The following is a 17563-nucleotide window of genomic DNA, read 5'->3' on the forward strand; positions in this document are numbered from 1 at the left end:
ACTTCAATTTTCAACATTACCTTTTATTAATCGTTAATATAATACGCAATGATATATATCAGCATACGTCGCTTTATACGTGTATGTGGTACTTGACAATAGCAACTGTTACAAATTATCTACAATCGTGCGCGTGTATGTCTCTATGTGTATGTATATGTGTATGTAACGAGTGTTTGTAGTATGTATACTCCTCTATCCTACTCTTTCATTCGTGCGATGGTGGTCGATAAAGAGAGACCTTTCTCCCCTTGTTTCTCTCCTTCGCGTGTAGTAAATAAATTATAAAATTAACTATATAAAAATGTTCACCACTTTTATTTTTATATATCCGCTGTATTTACAAAATATAAAAAGGAAAGATTGAGCTAAATACGCGTCTTCGCGGACCCCTTTACGTGTAAGGATGTATCGTAATCACACGTGTGCAGCCCGTAAAACGCATTCCAGAAAGAAAAAGAGAGAGAAATAGCTTGCACTTCTTTTTCTTTTTCTTTCTCTCCTAGTGCCTCCGATACAAAAAAATCGCTATTTCGTGTTCTTAATGATATGAATTATTTTTACGTAGCTCTAGCTCTCTAACAGTCTAATCAATCCTCTGAGTGCCAGACACTATCGGTGAAACATTGTTAGCCCGATAGAAGAGTGTCGTTAGCGAGTCTGACACAATCTAAGAGTTACAATCTTTTTACAATCTGGTATGTCGCATTTCGTGAAGACAGGTTCTGTGTACTTCAAATGAGCAATAATGAGACAGATTTTTAATTGTTTGCATCAATGTCAAATAACAGATGGTGTGTTTTAATTGATTTAATTTTCTCATTCTATCTTTTTAGATTTATTTTAAGAATGTGCTCTTTGAAACGAACGTGGATTCTTTTTCTAGAAATAAAATATCAAACGAGATCTTTGTCTTTAATGTTAATTAGCAAGCAAGTCTCGTTGAAGAATTCAGAGGTTTTACTTTTAAAGTAATCAAGATTTCTTGAAATTTTCATCAAAAAGATATTTATCCTGGATTCGAAATATTTTTTGATAAATTTCAGGATGTTAACTAAAAAAAAAAAAGAGATCTACAATTAACAATTAGATACAATTAACAATAGTCCTAATTAGCTAATATTCGGCAGTCTCGATCATTTTTACATTTGAAGTCCGCAGAACGATTCTCGCACAGAAATGGCTCGATATCGCTACAGATGCGAATTATCGCAATTTCGCCCTAACGTTAAATGCATTCTTCTCCTATCTGCGTGATGGCAATTCTATTGACAAATAAGAATCTGCTCGACAAACTTATTGTGTTATGTCGTGTATTAATACATGTGTGTATGTTTTCCGTGTTAAATGTTGAACGTTTTACGCGAATCGTGTGCGCAACTTTTCACCGAAGTTACAATCTACCGTATTTTTTATACAAGTCCCCTTCTCAACCATCGTAACAATAATACAAAGATGACAAATTATATAAAAATAATACGTTATCTTTTTCGTTCCTTCGCGCATTGATACGATGGTTTGGCAGATACGTCCGTTGGCTTGAATCACGATCATTTAGGAATGGAGAGAATACGCTGGCGCTTTCCGAAAGGGTCACGATTCTGTTAGCCATCGAAGAGATATTATATATATATATGTGCACGTTAATTAATCCTTCCTCGATAGTATGCAGCTGCATCTCGCCGATCCGAGTTCGCGAGAGTTAAATTCCGGAAGCTGCGCGTCCACCGCTCACAGCTGTTTGCAGATGTAAACACAGCCGTCTGCTTTTCTCGGACGTGTAAAATCGTCTTCATCTTGATTCGAATACGTGTTGCAGCATATGTAAAACTATCGCAGGTAGACTCACACCTTGACGGACGCAGTTGTCTCTCGAGGAAGATCTCTTCTCGCTAGAACGAGCATTGACGCTTTAGAGAAGCACCGGCTATCTCGACATCTCCCTTCTCTCGCGATTTAACTCTCTGCTGATGATCGCGCGAACTCGTACCTGACGACGGAAATACTTAAAATACGCATCCTACCTAATTACGTTTACTGAGATGCTTCCTTCTAGCTAGAATAGTCTCGACTTGCTTTTTTTTTCTTTCTTTTCATTAGCCTAAAATTGTATCGAGATGATATCCTCAACCTCTACTCGTTACTTATTTTCCTCGTCTGCGCTTTTTGGATGGACTTTTTTTTACTGAATATAAATTTACTCGCGAGCACAATCGGTGCTCGCGAGTAAATTTATACACACCGGGACTTACATCGCTATATAGTCGTATATCACTAGATAGACCTTAAGTTTAACTCTCTGAGTTAATAAATTTAATTCGATATCTCTGCAAGAGCTTTTAATTACTTCTTTTTTTTCTCTTCTCTGTGCCTCGATCATCTTCAAGATCGCAATTTCTGTATGTATGAGACCTTTTTCTTTTTCTTTTCTTTTCTTTTACGGAATTTATACACATGGCAGTGGTTTGTCGAGTATCTGAGTGAATAGTATCTGTCGCGCGCGATAATTTTTCTATTCAGGCAGCATGTTCGATTCGCGAACCGAGTGAAACTAATATTGTATTGCGTGTGTGTGTTTATATATATATATATTATATATATAACAAATTTGAGCGATTTACCACGCGTCACTGAACGAGTTACATGTAAGCTCCTTACGATAACGCTACTTATTACTTAATCGAAAGTCGTAATTAATAAGTTGCACACATTCGCATACAAAGCTATACATCCTCGCTTGCTCGCGACACGTCATTACGTGGAGGAGAAAGATCGACAGAATTATTGCAGAATCTCGTCTCTCCATGTAACGCACTGTCGCAAAATTAAGAAGAATCCAAATCCATCGACGGAATTTCTTAAAAAATGCGTACAAAATATCTCGGTTAAGTATATACATAATAAAAAACGCGGATCACGGATTAAACGGGTGCTTTGAAACAGTGTTTCCTCTGAAAATTAGTCGACGAGAAATAATCGGCCGTATTGTGAAGAGTCTTAAATTTTACAGATTTAGCATTTTGGTTTTATATCTAAAATTTACATTTTTGTCTTTCTGTCTTCTCGAATAATTATATTCATATAAAAGAATTATGCGGCACATTCAGGAAACGCCGTATCGTTAGTAAATGCTAAATGTAGAGTACTTAACATGCATGCATTCTCAGTCGCATTCTTGATAAATATTTGCATATATGCAAATTTGTTCGTTAAAAATGAGATTCTTGCGACAATTTTCTTGTAATATATAAATGTTTTATTCACTACATAACGTATTCATTCAGAGATTTATATAGCTCCTCTCTAGATCCGTCGGATCGAAATATAATGCGAGAAACACTGATTCGAATCATCCGTAATGTAAATGCGACATGGTAAATTCTGCGAATAAACGCAACATACTCTCTCTCTTTCTTATTAAAAATGTGCGTTTCAAAGGGGAGAAAGACGAGGGTACATATAGTAATATAATTTCGCGGTTTTAATAGTATACAATTTTTTTAATTCCCATGCAAATGTGCTTTCACTACGAATGCAAATGTATTTCGTTGCGTTTTCGATCTAAGTCTCACAGATCGTAAAGAAAGTTAAAAAAATAGATGCGGAAAAGACTTAAGAAATATCATTTCAAAGTGTAAGAATTTTTAAAAATGTAAAAATTACTTGCAAGTTATATTCCAAATATTGCTTTTATTATTTCACAAGTATTCTAACTCTACTTTTCATATTTTTATTCTTACAATCCTCTATATCTTTGATAATAGAATAATATAATAATAATATTAATAATAGAGACTTTGTGAACGTATGATATTTAAATTTATGATACGTACTATTATCTATTCCATGAGAAAAATTAGACCGCGGCGACGGAAACATCCGATAAAATCGGAATCAGGTACGCGTTCGAGAATCCTAACGCACTTTGCATCGGCAGTATATAGCTTCGAAACGCACATTTCTAGCTTTCAATTTTATATATCAGATCGTGTTGCATACGTGTGTAATAAACAGAGTACACGAAACACCTTACATGTGTCTCCCTCGCTTACGTAATACGGTTTTAGTCGATACGGTGTATAAATTAATAACTAATGACTAATCTCGTTAGAATAACTTTGTACAATTTATACAAGAGACCGTTTGCGAGTGTCTGATATGATAATATATATATATATATAATATTTATATATATATTACGCGTTTATTGTTACTTCGTTTCGTTAAAAACGTATTACTACGTGCGTTCGTTTTGGAAGATACGTCGCCCTTCTTCGTGGAAATTAGCCCCTTCCTCAGGATCGCCTCTCTTAAGATTTAGGAACGTTATATCCAAAATAATATGTTTCATTTGTCACGCGTAGCCAGTACAGGCCGTCGAAAATAAATGCCACGCTTTGTAAGATCAATGTGCGAGCACGACACGTTAATCCTTTCGCTACGACGATTATGCTCGCCTATCCATTAAGGTTTCACCCGTGTTTCACCAAGAACAACGACTGTAATCGCACTCCCCTCTAATTGTTCGAATTAAGAACGACAATAGAGGCTTTTGCCATCTTCACGTTCCGCATTTAGCCGTGTTAAACGCGATCGTTTGATTCCGAGTTTTCAGTTGTCAAACATGTGGATGAGAAACGTTCGCTCAGAATCGAAAGAACTCGTTTATAAATTAAATTTCATTTTATTTAAATGGAACATGAATAATAAATGATTGCTGTATACTACAAGCCACGATATAATACATTTGAGTCTCGAACGACAAAAAGCAATTGTTTCGTGTGCAGGAAGTGAAGACAATTTCGACAAAAACTGTAATCGTAATGAAAGGATTATTCCACTCCAAGAACAAGCAAATACAGTTGAGCGATTGATTTAATTTTGCATATAGTGGACGATTGTTCGCTTGATTGCTTTCGAGACTTTTGTAAGAAATCACATTGTTTCAAGAATCTTGAAATAATTTCGTTCTTATAAATATTCATCTCCATACGATTACATATGTATATACGTATACTCTCATTATTGTTATGATAGTATACGGTGGAGATAATTTTACTTTTTTATAAGAATATATTTTACAATTACTGCAAGAAGCTTGATTCTGTTTCATTACATAAAACTAAATTGAAATTATTGCAAGCTATCCCATCTTCTCGCGAATAAATTTCAACAATTAGCAATACTGATAAACTGCGTTTGCTTGATTCGTACGTGCCTTTCTTTATTCACATTCAAGTAACCAGCCCGTTATGTCATGGAATTGTCATCCATTTTTCCTCTCCGTTTATGCTATTGTCATGTCAAACAAAAAACATCTTTGAAATGTCAGACTGTGATATTCATACGCTAATCCCGAAACCGGTCGCGCGAAACCATTTGTAGATCGTAGGTATTCGCGAGTTAAAGTATGACTTTTAAAGTTTATTATTTAAGAGATAACTTAATTAAAATAGCAAAATATCTTAACGTGATGCGCGAGCAACGTCAAGGGGAATGGCAATATATATGGCGAAAGTATAATAAAGTTTAAAAAGTACCGACTGGAATATTAGACCGGTCTGGCCGCTTGAGGACTGAATTTTCGCTCGAGGAACATGACGTGACAGTAAATCACAATTTGCAATGAAAATATCGTACAACTTTTTCTTCTTTCCTTTTTTTTTCTCGTAATATCGCGATCGCTTTCGTTTCGCGGCGTCATATAAAATGAGACTTAAAGAAAATATAAGTAAAGTTCAATAAAAATTTTTCATCAGTCTGTTCGGCAGTGAGTCTGTTCGAAAAAGAAATATTACGCGTCGCTTTGTGATCCTCTTTTTTTCTGAAAGCCCCTGAAATCCCAATATTGAATATAAAAAAAACGATCGAAAACGTCATGTGTGTATATAATATACGGTTGTACCGGCGTTAAAGCGTTAATGAAAAGCGTCGCGAATGTCAATCACGGGGTTTATTTTGGAATCTCCAAGTATCGAGATTGCGTTGCTTCCGCGATAGAAGACAGTTATTGCGCTTCGTAACGAACATAGGGTTATTCTACGAGTTTAAGCTACCGCCGCATATAATCGGCTAAACGTAAGCGTTCTCAGTCATGGAATACTTACTAATTATTTCGCGAAATCTATCAAACCTTCTTAATATTATGTAACGCGATGGTACGCAGAAAAGCGCGAGATTCGCCCCGCAACTTTGTTACCGAACTCACTTTAATGAGCTTGTATATAATCAACAAATTAAATCAGAGTACATCGGCTTGCGGGCCATCAACTATATATATATATAAAGGCGCGCTTACAGTAGCTCGATGAGCGTTCGCGACAAGTTTGCTGACTGCGTAACGGCCTCCCGTAAATGTAAACTGCGATCGTTCGTTGTGATCGAAGGCCGTTCGTTCAGGCACGTCCAATACTTGCTAATGTTCAGGCAGAATTTAGCTCTCACGGTGATCACCCAGTCGACTAGACTCCGTTGGAGCGATCGGGTTATTGCCGCTTACGAAGATACTATTTAGCTTATTGTATCGTTGACTGCCCGTACTACTCATCGTATTCGAGGCCGAAGAATTGTGCTGGCTGTAACCACTCGTTCTCGAAAAGCCAGGTAACTTGTCTGAAAGGATTAAAAGAAACAACAGTTAAGATAGACAAACTTTTAGTTAAGGTCGATAAGTTTTCATTGTTTTCGTTACCTTTACTACGATTATGCCTCAGCCTTTCCTGCGAATTCATGCTTCCACACTGTCTCGAAGGGATGCAAGAGTAATTGCTGTCGCTACTGTACGTAGGCGAGGACGTTCGGTTTCTCCTTCGCGGACTCCTGTTACTCCTGCTTCGGGAACCCGTTGTTCTGCTGCTACTGTGGCCGCATGCGGTACCGTATTGTTGCGCGTTGTACTGCACAGTATCGGCGTAGAGGCAACTAGATTCCGAGCACGAGCAACACGCGTCCGAATGTGTGTTAGAGTCGCACGACTTCCTGTCCCACTCGTCGTTCTCAGGTTGATAAAGATTGTCGTTGTGAAACATGTCATCCCTGTGCCGATAGAGTTCCTCGCTTACGGTTGACGGCGTCAGATGCGACTGTTGTTGATTGGAGGAGCGCGTAAACGCGGATTCGCGGACACCGTAGTCGTCCGATAAACCGTTCTGATGGTGATGACCGTAAATGACGGAACCGCTCTCGTACTCATTCTCCTGATTCTTATAGTCGTAATGATTGAAAGTCTGCGGGAACGAGGGCAACGGCGGAGGATTAGTCTGCGGCGGTAGCGTCGTGTATCTTCCCTGCGACACCTGTAGATTACTGGACACCGGGAGAATGCCAGGTTCCGAGTGCTGACTCTGCCCACCGCTGTTCCACGGTGTCGGTGACGGACTGAAGCTGTTGGTCACTCTGATGGGCGGAGTAGGTGGACTCTGCAGATTGCCCGAGCCAGCGCCGGAGCTGCCGCAGTGATCCAGATCGTTTTGCATGCTTCTCTTGCCGAGATGCGGACTGAACGGCACTTGCTGTTGTTGCGGATGCTGCAACTGTTGCTGTTGTTGCTGCATTCGGCCGGCGGCCATCGACGCGCCGAGCGGAGGCGGATGCTCGGGTGGCGGAGGCAACATGTCACACCAGTTGGGCATCGGCATACCGGTTTGAGGCGCGTCGCTGCTCGTCGGTCCCGCTATTCTGTACGGCCTCCTCTGTATGTCTAGGTTCTCGTCCGCGTAGGTAGCGTCGCCGCCACTCATGTTATCGCTACTCGGCGACACCGTGGATTTGTTGGGCTCCTGATTCGAGTCCAGGCTCGAATAATCGGGTTTTAGACACGAGTCGCTAGAGTTTGACTTTTGACAGCTGGTTTCGATCGAGTCCGAATTACGACTACCCACGCACAGAGTCGTAGTAGCATACGGCTCCGGTGGCGGTGCCTGCATTTGCTTCCGCGTGTTATAAAACGTTGTTAGATTTACCTCGGCGTATTCCGAGCCAGTCATGCCCATTATGCCGGCCGCCAGCATATGCTGATTGTTGAGTAACTTGGTCTCGCAATCCTTGTCGTTGGCGGCTTGGAGTGTATTGGTAGGCCGCCAACCGCGCTCCAACCAGAGCGTATCCTTGTTTAATTGACAGATATCGTTTGCGGTACCCACAGGTACGTTTAAGTGACCCAGTTGCTTGCTCATCGCTTGCCTGCGTCTCACGTATAGCGCGGCTAGCAATAACACGACGACAACGATGAATATTGTCGTTATCATGAGTACGAGAAACCACGTTTCTCCAACGACGGACGCGCCTCCGTGACTAGGATCAGTTCGGGGTGGTAATTGCGTCAGTTGTCCCGGATCCATGTTCAACAGTGTCGGACTGGAGAAGGGACCGAGCCCGACGCGAGTTTGTCCAGCGACGCGCGCCGTGTATAAACCACCAGTGGTCAGACTGTTGATGATCACCGACGTAGTTGACGCATTCAGAGACATTTGACCCAGGATTTTGTTACTGCTATTGCTCTTGATCTGAATCTAAATTGGACGAATATGACAGTTAGATTAAATAAAGAGAAGACTAATTCGCGACATATCTCTTATGGAAAGAACAATCCTTACCTTGTAACCGATCAATTGACCATTTTGAGTGTTCTTCGGCGGCGGCGACCACCGAACGAACGCCGAGGTCATATTTATCATCCCTACGTGAACGTTCTCGGGAGCGCCTGAGGGCACATCCTCCAGAGTGGTGACCAGTTTCACGTTGCTCGGTCGACCCTCGATTATCTTGTAGAACGGGACCAGGAAGAATTCGTATCGCATATACTTCTTTAAGTTGGTAAGCACGTAACTGGTGGCGCCGGCGTTGAGCACCGTGACCATCTGATATTCTGGTTTCTCGGAAACCTCGCGATACCGTATATAAAGACCCTCCACTAAATCCCCCGCGCCGAGAATCTAAAATTTAGATTGTAGTGTGTTATTTTAATTCCTGCTGTTATTATTGGAATGTTTTCCAATTCTAATTGTCGCGTCAGAATATATCTCAAATACCGCGTATTTTTTCTCAGGAAAAAATTATTAATATAGTTTAAGTTAAAAAAAAATAATTGCATAAACGTTTAATATTAATTAATATGAATTTAGTTTCTATTATTTTTTATTAGAGAGAATTTACATTAAATAGATGTTAAATTAAGTCTCTACTAAAATAAAATGCGCTTAAAAAATAAACTAATATTTGTGAAACAAACAAAATATTTTGTAAAGTATATATGTAAACTATGTAAAGTATAACAAAATATTTTGTAATATTTTTACACAGGCAAACATTTATTTTAGAAATTTTCGAGCGCAATTCCCGCGATATTCCCGTTGTTGTGTTGTGCTGTCGATATAAACAGAACAACACTGGAAATTTCAAGCGACACTTACGTCCCACATAATCTTGACGCTAGTGCTAGTCAACGGTTGCACCTCTTTGAAATGTAAAATCTCGCTGTTCAACCGATCTCTGGCGCGAGTCAGTTCCACTTGTGGTACCGTATGCTGATTTACGTTAGTAGTTTGCACCACGTCCGACAATGGCCCGGGTAGCGAGAGCCCGTGGCTATTTTCCGCCCGTACTAGGAAAACGTAATTGGTCTCCGGCCTTAAATCTGTCACCTGTTGATAAGTGAAGCAGAGAACTCGTTAGGTTGATAATAAAAAAGAATGAAAAAATAAATTTAAACAGTGAATGCCAAATAATATAAAAAAATTAAGTAAAACAAATCTCTATATTATACACAAAGATATGTTTCAGTACATTTTTTAATGCTTCTTTATTGGCTACCGCGAATATTAATTTTTTTATACTGCGACACTTATCTTTGAAGAGACTAATTTATTCTCTTCTCAAAGGTTGCTCAAAGCATTATATATTGTACGGCAACAAAGTTCAACGTATACGAGATGTTTGATATAGAATATTAAAGTATCTCTAGACGTAGTTGACCGCTTCTTTGCAGGATTAGCCGCCTCTCTCCGTCCTCTTAGATCGTAGCAGCATACATGGAACTTTGATATTAAATTTTTAACTGCGATATAACGTGAACACAATTTATGTTTATAGATCTGTTCTTCAACACCGCACATGATGTCGCAAACTACCTTCGTCAGCAGTTCACGTTCTAAATACACTTTCGAAGCGATACAAGAAGGGAAACTGAAAATATCTACTTGAAAAGATCGTTAAGACTCGGGCAGTGTAAGCACTATAAGGAAAGGAGGTCAAGCATCGCCGATCCACGATGAAATACTCACGGTATAGATGTCGTCGAGGACACCCGTGACCGCCACCACCCAGCCGGTGTTCAGGTTGCTACTGTAGTACTCGATATTGTAGCCGATGATCTTGCTCTGGCCCTCGTGGCCCGGGCTCCAGGTTAAAGTGACCGAATTACTGGTGGCGTTCACTATTCGCGGCTTGCTCGGATTCTGCGGCAGTGCCGACACGTCGGGCGTGCGGTGAAAGCTGGCGCCGGAACTCACTGTCAGGTAGGCCGACCACGAGGTATTGCCGGACTCGGACGAGGCGATGCAGGTGTACAGACCGGAATCATTGGTGTGCAGATCGTCGATGAACAACGTGCCGTTGATGGCCATCGTGATACGGCCACCCTGATGTACTAGCACGCCCTCCTTATGCCACTGAACCCTCGGCGTAGGTGTACCCACAGCGCGGCAGGGCAACGAGGCGACGCTCTTCAACGGCAGGGTTTGATTTGCTGGACCCAGCTCGATTATGGGCGGCGGTGTCTCCTCGGCGGACGTCACCTTTATTACAACAGATGAAAACTGTATTGGATGAAGAAAAGAGAGGACAATTCTAAATAGCGAGGTAACTTTATAAAATAATCACGATAAGTTTTATTTTCTTTAAAAAGAAATATGGAGAGAAATATAGAGAATTTACAAGTGTCACGGATGCTGAAAATTCACGCGATTAAAACGCGTAATTTTCCAATATTTGAGTAACCCGGAATTATACTTGTTAAAATCATACTTTTCTCATTTTTATACCTGGAATATCGAAAATTATGAGCCAGCTACCCGCGTCTACTTAGCCGCTGAATTAAGCGAATATTGTATCCACCAAGTTCGGTCGAATAGCTCGCGTTGGAGTGAAAATATGTAATTCAAAAGTTTCTTTTCTATATTACACCTTACAACTTTGGCCTCGCTCCGAGCGGGGAGAAGTTACCGAGTTTCCATTCGCCAAAGTTGATTCGCCGTAATACTCCCTATATGTAGATAAGAATTTTATTCAGAATGTGGGGCAACTCCCTTCAGGCTAGGATCGCGGTGTGCAGCACCGGCCAGAATGGTAATTCTGCACTCATCCGGAAGAGAACGGAGCGAGGAGAAGAGGGGATGATATAAATATGTATCGAGAAAATGAACCACTTAATGTGCACGTTCGCCTCTCTCACACTGGACGAGATTTATCTTGGCTGTATATTTTAAACTGTTGCATGTCCATTTAGCGCACAATCTCATTGCTCTTACAACTTTATATGCATGTATCATAAATTATTACTAATTTATGATGTTAATCTTATGTAGCGCATGAAAATTCAAGTTTAAAATTTAAAAAAATACACTAAAAAAAAACAAACTTTAAAAATATATTCACTAATAAAAATATGTACTTTCATACCAAAAATAGCCGTTTATATAAATGTGCGAAAAAGACTTCCGAGATCATATGGAGTTGTTGGAGCGTGGTTGAATAATTGTCGTGTGAGACGTACATTTTACAAGGTTCACACATACCTGAAGAAATACGGTCGCGGTGCTGGCGCCAGCCTGACTAATGGCGCTGCACACGTAGTGGCCCTCGTCCTTCCTGACGGCGCCCTTGATACTCAGACTTCCGTTTTCCGTGATGGTGTAGTGGCTTTGATATGTGTGGCCGGGGAACATTAGCTCCTGGGAGCCCTCCCGGGTCCAAAATATCGACGGCTTTGGCGCACCCCGCGCCGCGCACGAGAAGGTAACGTCGCTGTCGGAGCTTACTGTCTCGTCCTTGGGGAAGTTGGTGAATACCGGTCTCGCTGTGACAAACGGTCCGTATTCGACACACGTATCCTTGCAGTATATTTAGCGATAAAGACGCTCGTTCAACCCTTAACTCGTATAATCCAACTTTGAAATAAATGAATGAAGCTAAATTCTGTGTATACACAATCTATCTCGTGTATCATGTTATTACACTGAGAGAAAAATACTGTTGAATCAATAACGTCGATGTAATTAAATTTTATTAATTCAATGATATTATTAATCTAATCAAATACTGACGTATTCTTTTCTTGTGGTATTGTTTATGTATATATGAAAATTGCATATATAAAAATCATATACATATATGAATATATGAAAGTATGAAATAACACATAAATGGTATATTAGATCGAATTTAGAGAAAAAAACGGATTATTTTTTCGGGCAAGATAATTACTCATTAGAGCCTTTTATTTTATCTTATCTTTCGTGCTAATACATTTGAAGTTGATTTTTTAAATAAATTTATAGTCCATTTATTTATTATAATTAAATGCCGTTTTCATTAAAGTTTTAAAAATCGCACATAAGAATCGATTCCACTTAACGCTACAAATACTTCATTTGTTTAACCAATCAGAATGCAGGAAGTTTTGGCGTCTTTATTCTGATTGGTCGAACATGCTATGCGCGCTTCTGCAGCAACTTCATGTTCCTTTTTCGCGCGGGACCGCCATGGCATAAAGACGCAGAAACTTCGAGCTCCGATAATAATCCATTCAGGTACGCCGACAAAGAGATAATCGGACCAAATTAACGCAATTATTTGCAATAGTATCGTCTTCTGAATAAATTGTGAGATTATTTCGTAATTTCATTGTATATTAGACCGAAATTTCAAGTGACAAAAATCGAGTAATTTTCGGTAAAGATAATCGAGTTATTAGAGCCTCTCAGTGCTTGTACATTTAGAGGCGAGTTTACATATGTTTTTTACATATGCGATTTATATATGTATGAATTATATCGCATTTATTATTATATCTACGTGTTGTTTTTTATTAAAATTTTGCTCGAAAATTCTGCTTAAGAATCGATTGTTACTATAATAATGCATAAGTTATTAGCCGACAAAGAAATAATCGAGCCAAACAGAAAACAGATTATTCGTAATAACATTGTTTATGAGAAAATGTAAAATTATTTAACAATTTATTTTATAGCATATTCATTTGTCGATGCTATATGTATGTACGGCGCAGCGCAACAATATAATTCACAGCGCTACCGGTAGCGAGTTTACCTATATATGTACTAATTGTAAGATAACCGTCTCGCATTTGCAAGAGTAACGTAAAGTGTGTGCGCATATCGGAAATAAAATAAATACAGAAAAATCGGACCATAAAACAAGTTGTTCCAGATTGATAAATCATCCTCGTGAGCATTTTTTTTCTTTTTAATTATTCACGAAATGTAGAAGTCTAATTTTCTTAAAAATCGCGATTACACAGCGCGTTGAAACAGCGAACGATATGAGTGCACTCTATCTAAAATTATAAATGCTTTAAAGCATTTAATTGACCAATTAAAAAAAAAATCGTCGTCTTTTTTATTTTGATTATTCAAATAATTCAAAACATTGTACTTTTAGTGGAGTGTAATATTTATTACAATGCCTATTGTTTTAATTCATACGATTGCGGTCTAGATGCGATTATTATATATTTATTTATGTAATAATTTTTTTAAGATTTTTAAAACTGGATTTGTATGTTATTATTAGCCTAAGTAATTTATTGATATAATTTATTAAATAAATACATTTTGATTGACATTTTTGATGATATTTTTGGAATTTTGTGCTCTGATTTTTATATTATAACTTATATTATATTATTTTCTTATAGATACATGAGCTGATATTTGGACACTTAATGGCTATCTCTGAAATTCAACGAAATTCATAGAAATTTGACAAGATTTGCAAAAATTCAGCACCGGTGAGTCGGTGAGTAATAAATATTAATATTTTCAAAATCTTTTGTTGCAAAAAACTACAACGGCCTATTTAGTTGGCTATAACTATAAAGTATTTATGTTTTTTGGGAGTTGAGGAGAATAGAAAATATAGTAACTTTGTATTTTTAGCAGACATTTAACATTTTTAAAATAATTTAACACTTACATTTAAATTAGTAAGAGATTTCAAAATACATCACAATATTCCTTCTCCTCTCTCGATATATGAATAAATTAATTTTATTAGATATCATATATCGTTAATTAATTAATTAATCATTCTTGTTGATTAAATTTATTCTAATTATTCTTGTTTCTTAAGTTCATTAAATCAATATGGATAACATAAATTATATATTGTCATAATAAATAAGGAACATATACAAAAATTATATTATTTATCAATTTTATATGTATATTTTTATATATATTAAGTGTATAAATATTTGAATAACAAATTCACCAAATATCAATTCGCCAAATTATGTGATTTTTCTTTTAAAATATCTGGTAAATAAATGATTAGCATTGTTGTGCAAATAAGAATATAAAAATTTTATTTAAAAAAGAAATATAAAATAATTTAATATAAATTAGAAAAATATTTTTGAATATATGGCAATTTTTAAGAAAGCGTTTTATTTAATATTAAATCTAATTTAGCTCTTAACTTCTTTAATGATATCGAACAGAATCTTGCATTATAAACGAGAAGCTCAGTAATTTTTATATTTTGTCGACAGAAAGGGGTAGACGTGTGCCCATAATAAATATTTAACCTTGTAGATAATTACTGATCCGGCAGTATTGCCGGGGTGAAATATATATTATGACGCAACGTTCTCGAGTCTCGTGGTTTTGAGTTTAGGCTCGATCTGCACGACTGACTGAGACATACGTTTGTATGTTATCCCGATTTGTCAAATCTATGTGATTTTCGCGTAAAACGGGCTCCGATCGTAAAATTCGGGAACGTCGTTAAAAGTATTGCGCGTACATGTTAATCAACGCACTTTCGCGAATCGGAATTCGCGCCGTCGTTAATAAAAGTATATGCGCGTGTTGTCAATGCATTTCAATTATTATTTTAATAATATATTTTGAATAATATGTTATAATACCTGTATAATAAACTTTAATAATTTTTAAAATATATTATTTTAAAACATAATTAGCAAATAAACGCCTTATTTATTTTAAAATATAAAATACAATATTATATTTTATAAAATAAAAATATAAAATATAAAATATATTTTATTTAAAAAACATAATATAAATCTGCGCCGTATAGTTCGAGGGGACTGAACAGAGTTCACGACGACATAATGCCGATTTTTAATTTTTTAAAACGAGTCAAATATACATCACTTATACATATATTTCGATATTACATTGTCTGCGGATTATTTTGTAAATTCATCTTTTGTATATTTCGATATTACATTGTCTGCGGATTATTTTGTAAATTCATCTTTTGTATATTTCGATAGTACATTGTTTGCAAAAAATTTTGGTACCAAGCAGACACCAGCGTACAAATTCTTTTATTTAACATACTATGCGGACACTACGATGCATTCTTATATTATGTATATATAATAAAAAAATTTGTACGCTGGTGTCTGCTTGATACCAAAATATTCTGCAAAGATGTACTATCAAAATATATAAGCGATAAATTTTTGGCTCGTTTTTAAATATTAATAATCGACACTGAGTCGCCACGGACGCTATGCGGTGCATTCTTTTATTATGTATATATAATAAAAGAATCAGCTGATTAAAGCGACAATTTGCCAATTAAATTTTTAAATAATAATGTTTTAAATAATATATTATGGTAGTTTACCCGCGCGCCATTCTTCACTTTTATATTTAGAAAAATGATATTTCTAAAAAAGAAATTATTTTTTGACAGAATCAGCTGATAACTGTCAGAAAATATCAATTGAGTTTAAAATATTAAAACATATTATTTAAAACATAATATTATTTTATTTAAGTTTATTTTGGACAAACTGTCAAACTGCTAATCCTCGCGATGACAACTGCTTGAATCTATGAATAAAACGCACAACCGCACAACGTGAATCGAGACAGTTAATCAGCAAAAGCGACAACAATGTTAACAACATGTCTTTTTTAGAAAGGGATTTTTTCCGTGATAAAAATATTAAATATTATTTTCTCGTTTTAATTATTTATATATTTATATTATTATATAGCGCTATGCAAGTCGGTTGTGTGGAATTAAGTTTTATCCTTTCAATCTCTAAATCTCTTCGCATGAAGAAGTCACGTTTCTCACGGAAATAAGAACACGAGTAGATGTAGGATTACAATTCAAATAGCTCGTTTAAATAAGGAATATAAATTTTCGAGGAAAAAAAAAATGTACATCCGACTAGTGCAATAATGTTACCGATTACATATAGCTGTTCAGAACTTTACCCCGTTTATCCAACGAAGCGTAAAGTTTGAACTATCTACCGTGTCCGCGTCCCTATCTCGCTTGCTTCGAGCGACTCGACAATACGTTCGTATTTTCCAAGCCGCAGGATTTGCGATTCGCGTCCAAGTCAGGCGCAAAAGTCGACATCCGACAGGATACACATTCACGGCTTAATATGCGGCGATAATGCGCGGCGTTGTGTCTCTGTCCTCTGTGCGGCAACAACCCCTTCACTCGTCACCGGCGCGATAATCGTACACGGGGCGCGTAATTAATTTCACGGCCGAGCGGCTCCTTACACAGAGAAGGGAGAATGAGGAAGAAGATTAGAGTACTCACAGTGCACAGTAAGAGTGGCGCTCGCTGATATCGTCCCGACGCCGTTATTCGCCTCGCAGATGTACGTTCCCTGATCTTGGGGGTTCACCCGCTCGATGTGTAAACTTTTGTCCTCCAGGATATGCGCCCGACCTATCGGCATCTTGCCGTCGTTTCGCCGCCACAGAATCTCCGGTGACGGGTCTCCACCCACCCTGCAGACGAACTCCGCCGTTTGATCCGTGAGGATCGTTTGGTTCGACGGCGTAGCCACGAAGTACGGCTTCACTGCAAAGACAGAACGAGGATTCGATTGGAAAGCCCTCCGATGATAGCCCCCGGGTGTATCCCGAATTATAGCCCGCGGCTTTTCAGCGGATTCTGGGCTTCGCAATCGCAAACTAGCACTCGAGATTATTTATTTAAGGTAATTTCATTACTGGAGCATGCAAGGATAATCGACTAGACAGTTTGAATAAATAATTATTTTATATATATATAAATTAAAATACTCCAAATAAATATATAATGTCGTTCGCGTAAAATAATGAAATGCTCTATTTTTCATAAATTGTCTTTATAAGAATAAAAATTGATTTTATTAAATAGAAATAGAAGAAATGGTCTTATTTAAGAGATAAAAATACAATGATCTTTATCCTTGATAATTAATTAAATAGATATATGTTTAAGAAATCTATATAATAATTAGAGATTGAATTGAAAATATAACATATTGATATAT

At 37.4% G+C, this 17563-nt stretch overlaps 2 protein-coding genes across 5 annotated transcripts in view; one reads left to right on the plus strand and one right to left on the minus strand.

Moving 5' to 3' along the window:
- Window positions 1-2: 2 nt before the first annotated feature.
- The window catches only part of LOC145938539 (roundabout homolog 2), a 97216-nt gene continuing 79655 nt past the window's right edge, over window positions 3-17563 (minus strand). The window contains exons 5-11 of the mRNA XM_083042246.1: window positions 16840-17106; window positions 11793-12073; window positions 10281-10793; window positions 9411-9641; window positions 8595-8933; window positions 6692-8510; window positions 3-6612 (exon numbers count right to left, since the gene is read on the minus strand). Of these exons, the coding sequence (XP_082898372.1) occupies window positions 6434-6612; window positions 6692-8510; window positions 8595-8933; window positions 9411-9641; window positions 10281-10793; window positions 11793-12073; window positions 16840-17106 (3629 nt within the window). The 3' untranslated portion in view covers window positions 3-6433. The remainder of the gene's footprint in view (window positions 6613-6691; window positions 8511-8594; window positions 8934-9410; window positions 9642-10280; window positions 10794-11792; window positions 12074-16839; window positions 17107-17563) is intronic.
- LOC145938541 (uncharacterized) overlaps window positions 10728-17563 on the plus strand; it is a 135158-nt gene continuing 128322 nt past the window's right edge. Inside the window, exons 1-3 of one of the 4 annotated variants that reach the window (XM_083042251.1) lie at window positions 12021-12102; window positions 12664-12806; window positions 13934-14034. The gene's annotated coding sequence lies outside the window, so the exon portion shown is untranslated. Of the gene's footprint in view, window positions 10858-11871; window positions 12103-12663; window positions 12807-13933; window positions 14035-17563 lie in introns of those variants that run through there. The other 3 variants (XM_083042253.1, XM_083042252.1, XM_083042249.1) reach the window with 3 other exon arrangements.

Source organism: Prenolepis imparis, unplaced genomic scaffold (genome assembly GCF_030444845.1).
Source record: "Prenolepis imparis isolate NDT839.2.m4 unplaced genomic scaffold, iyPreImpa1.0 SCAF_7, whole genome shotgun sequence".
Classification (NCBI taxonomy): domain Eukaryota; kingdom Metazoa; phylum Arthropoda; class Insecta; order Hymenoptera; family Formicidae; genus Prenolepis; species Prenolepis imparis.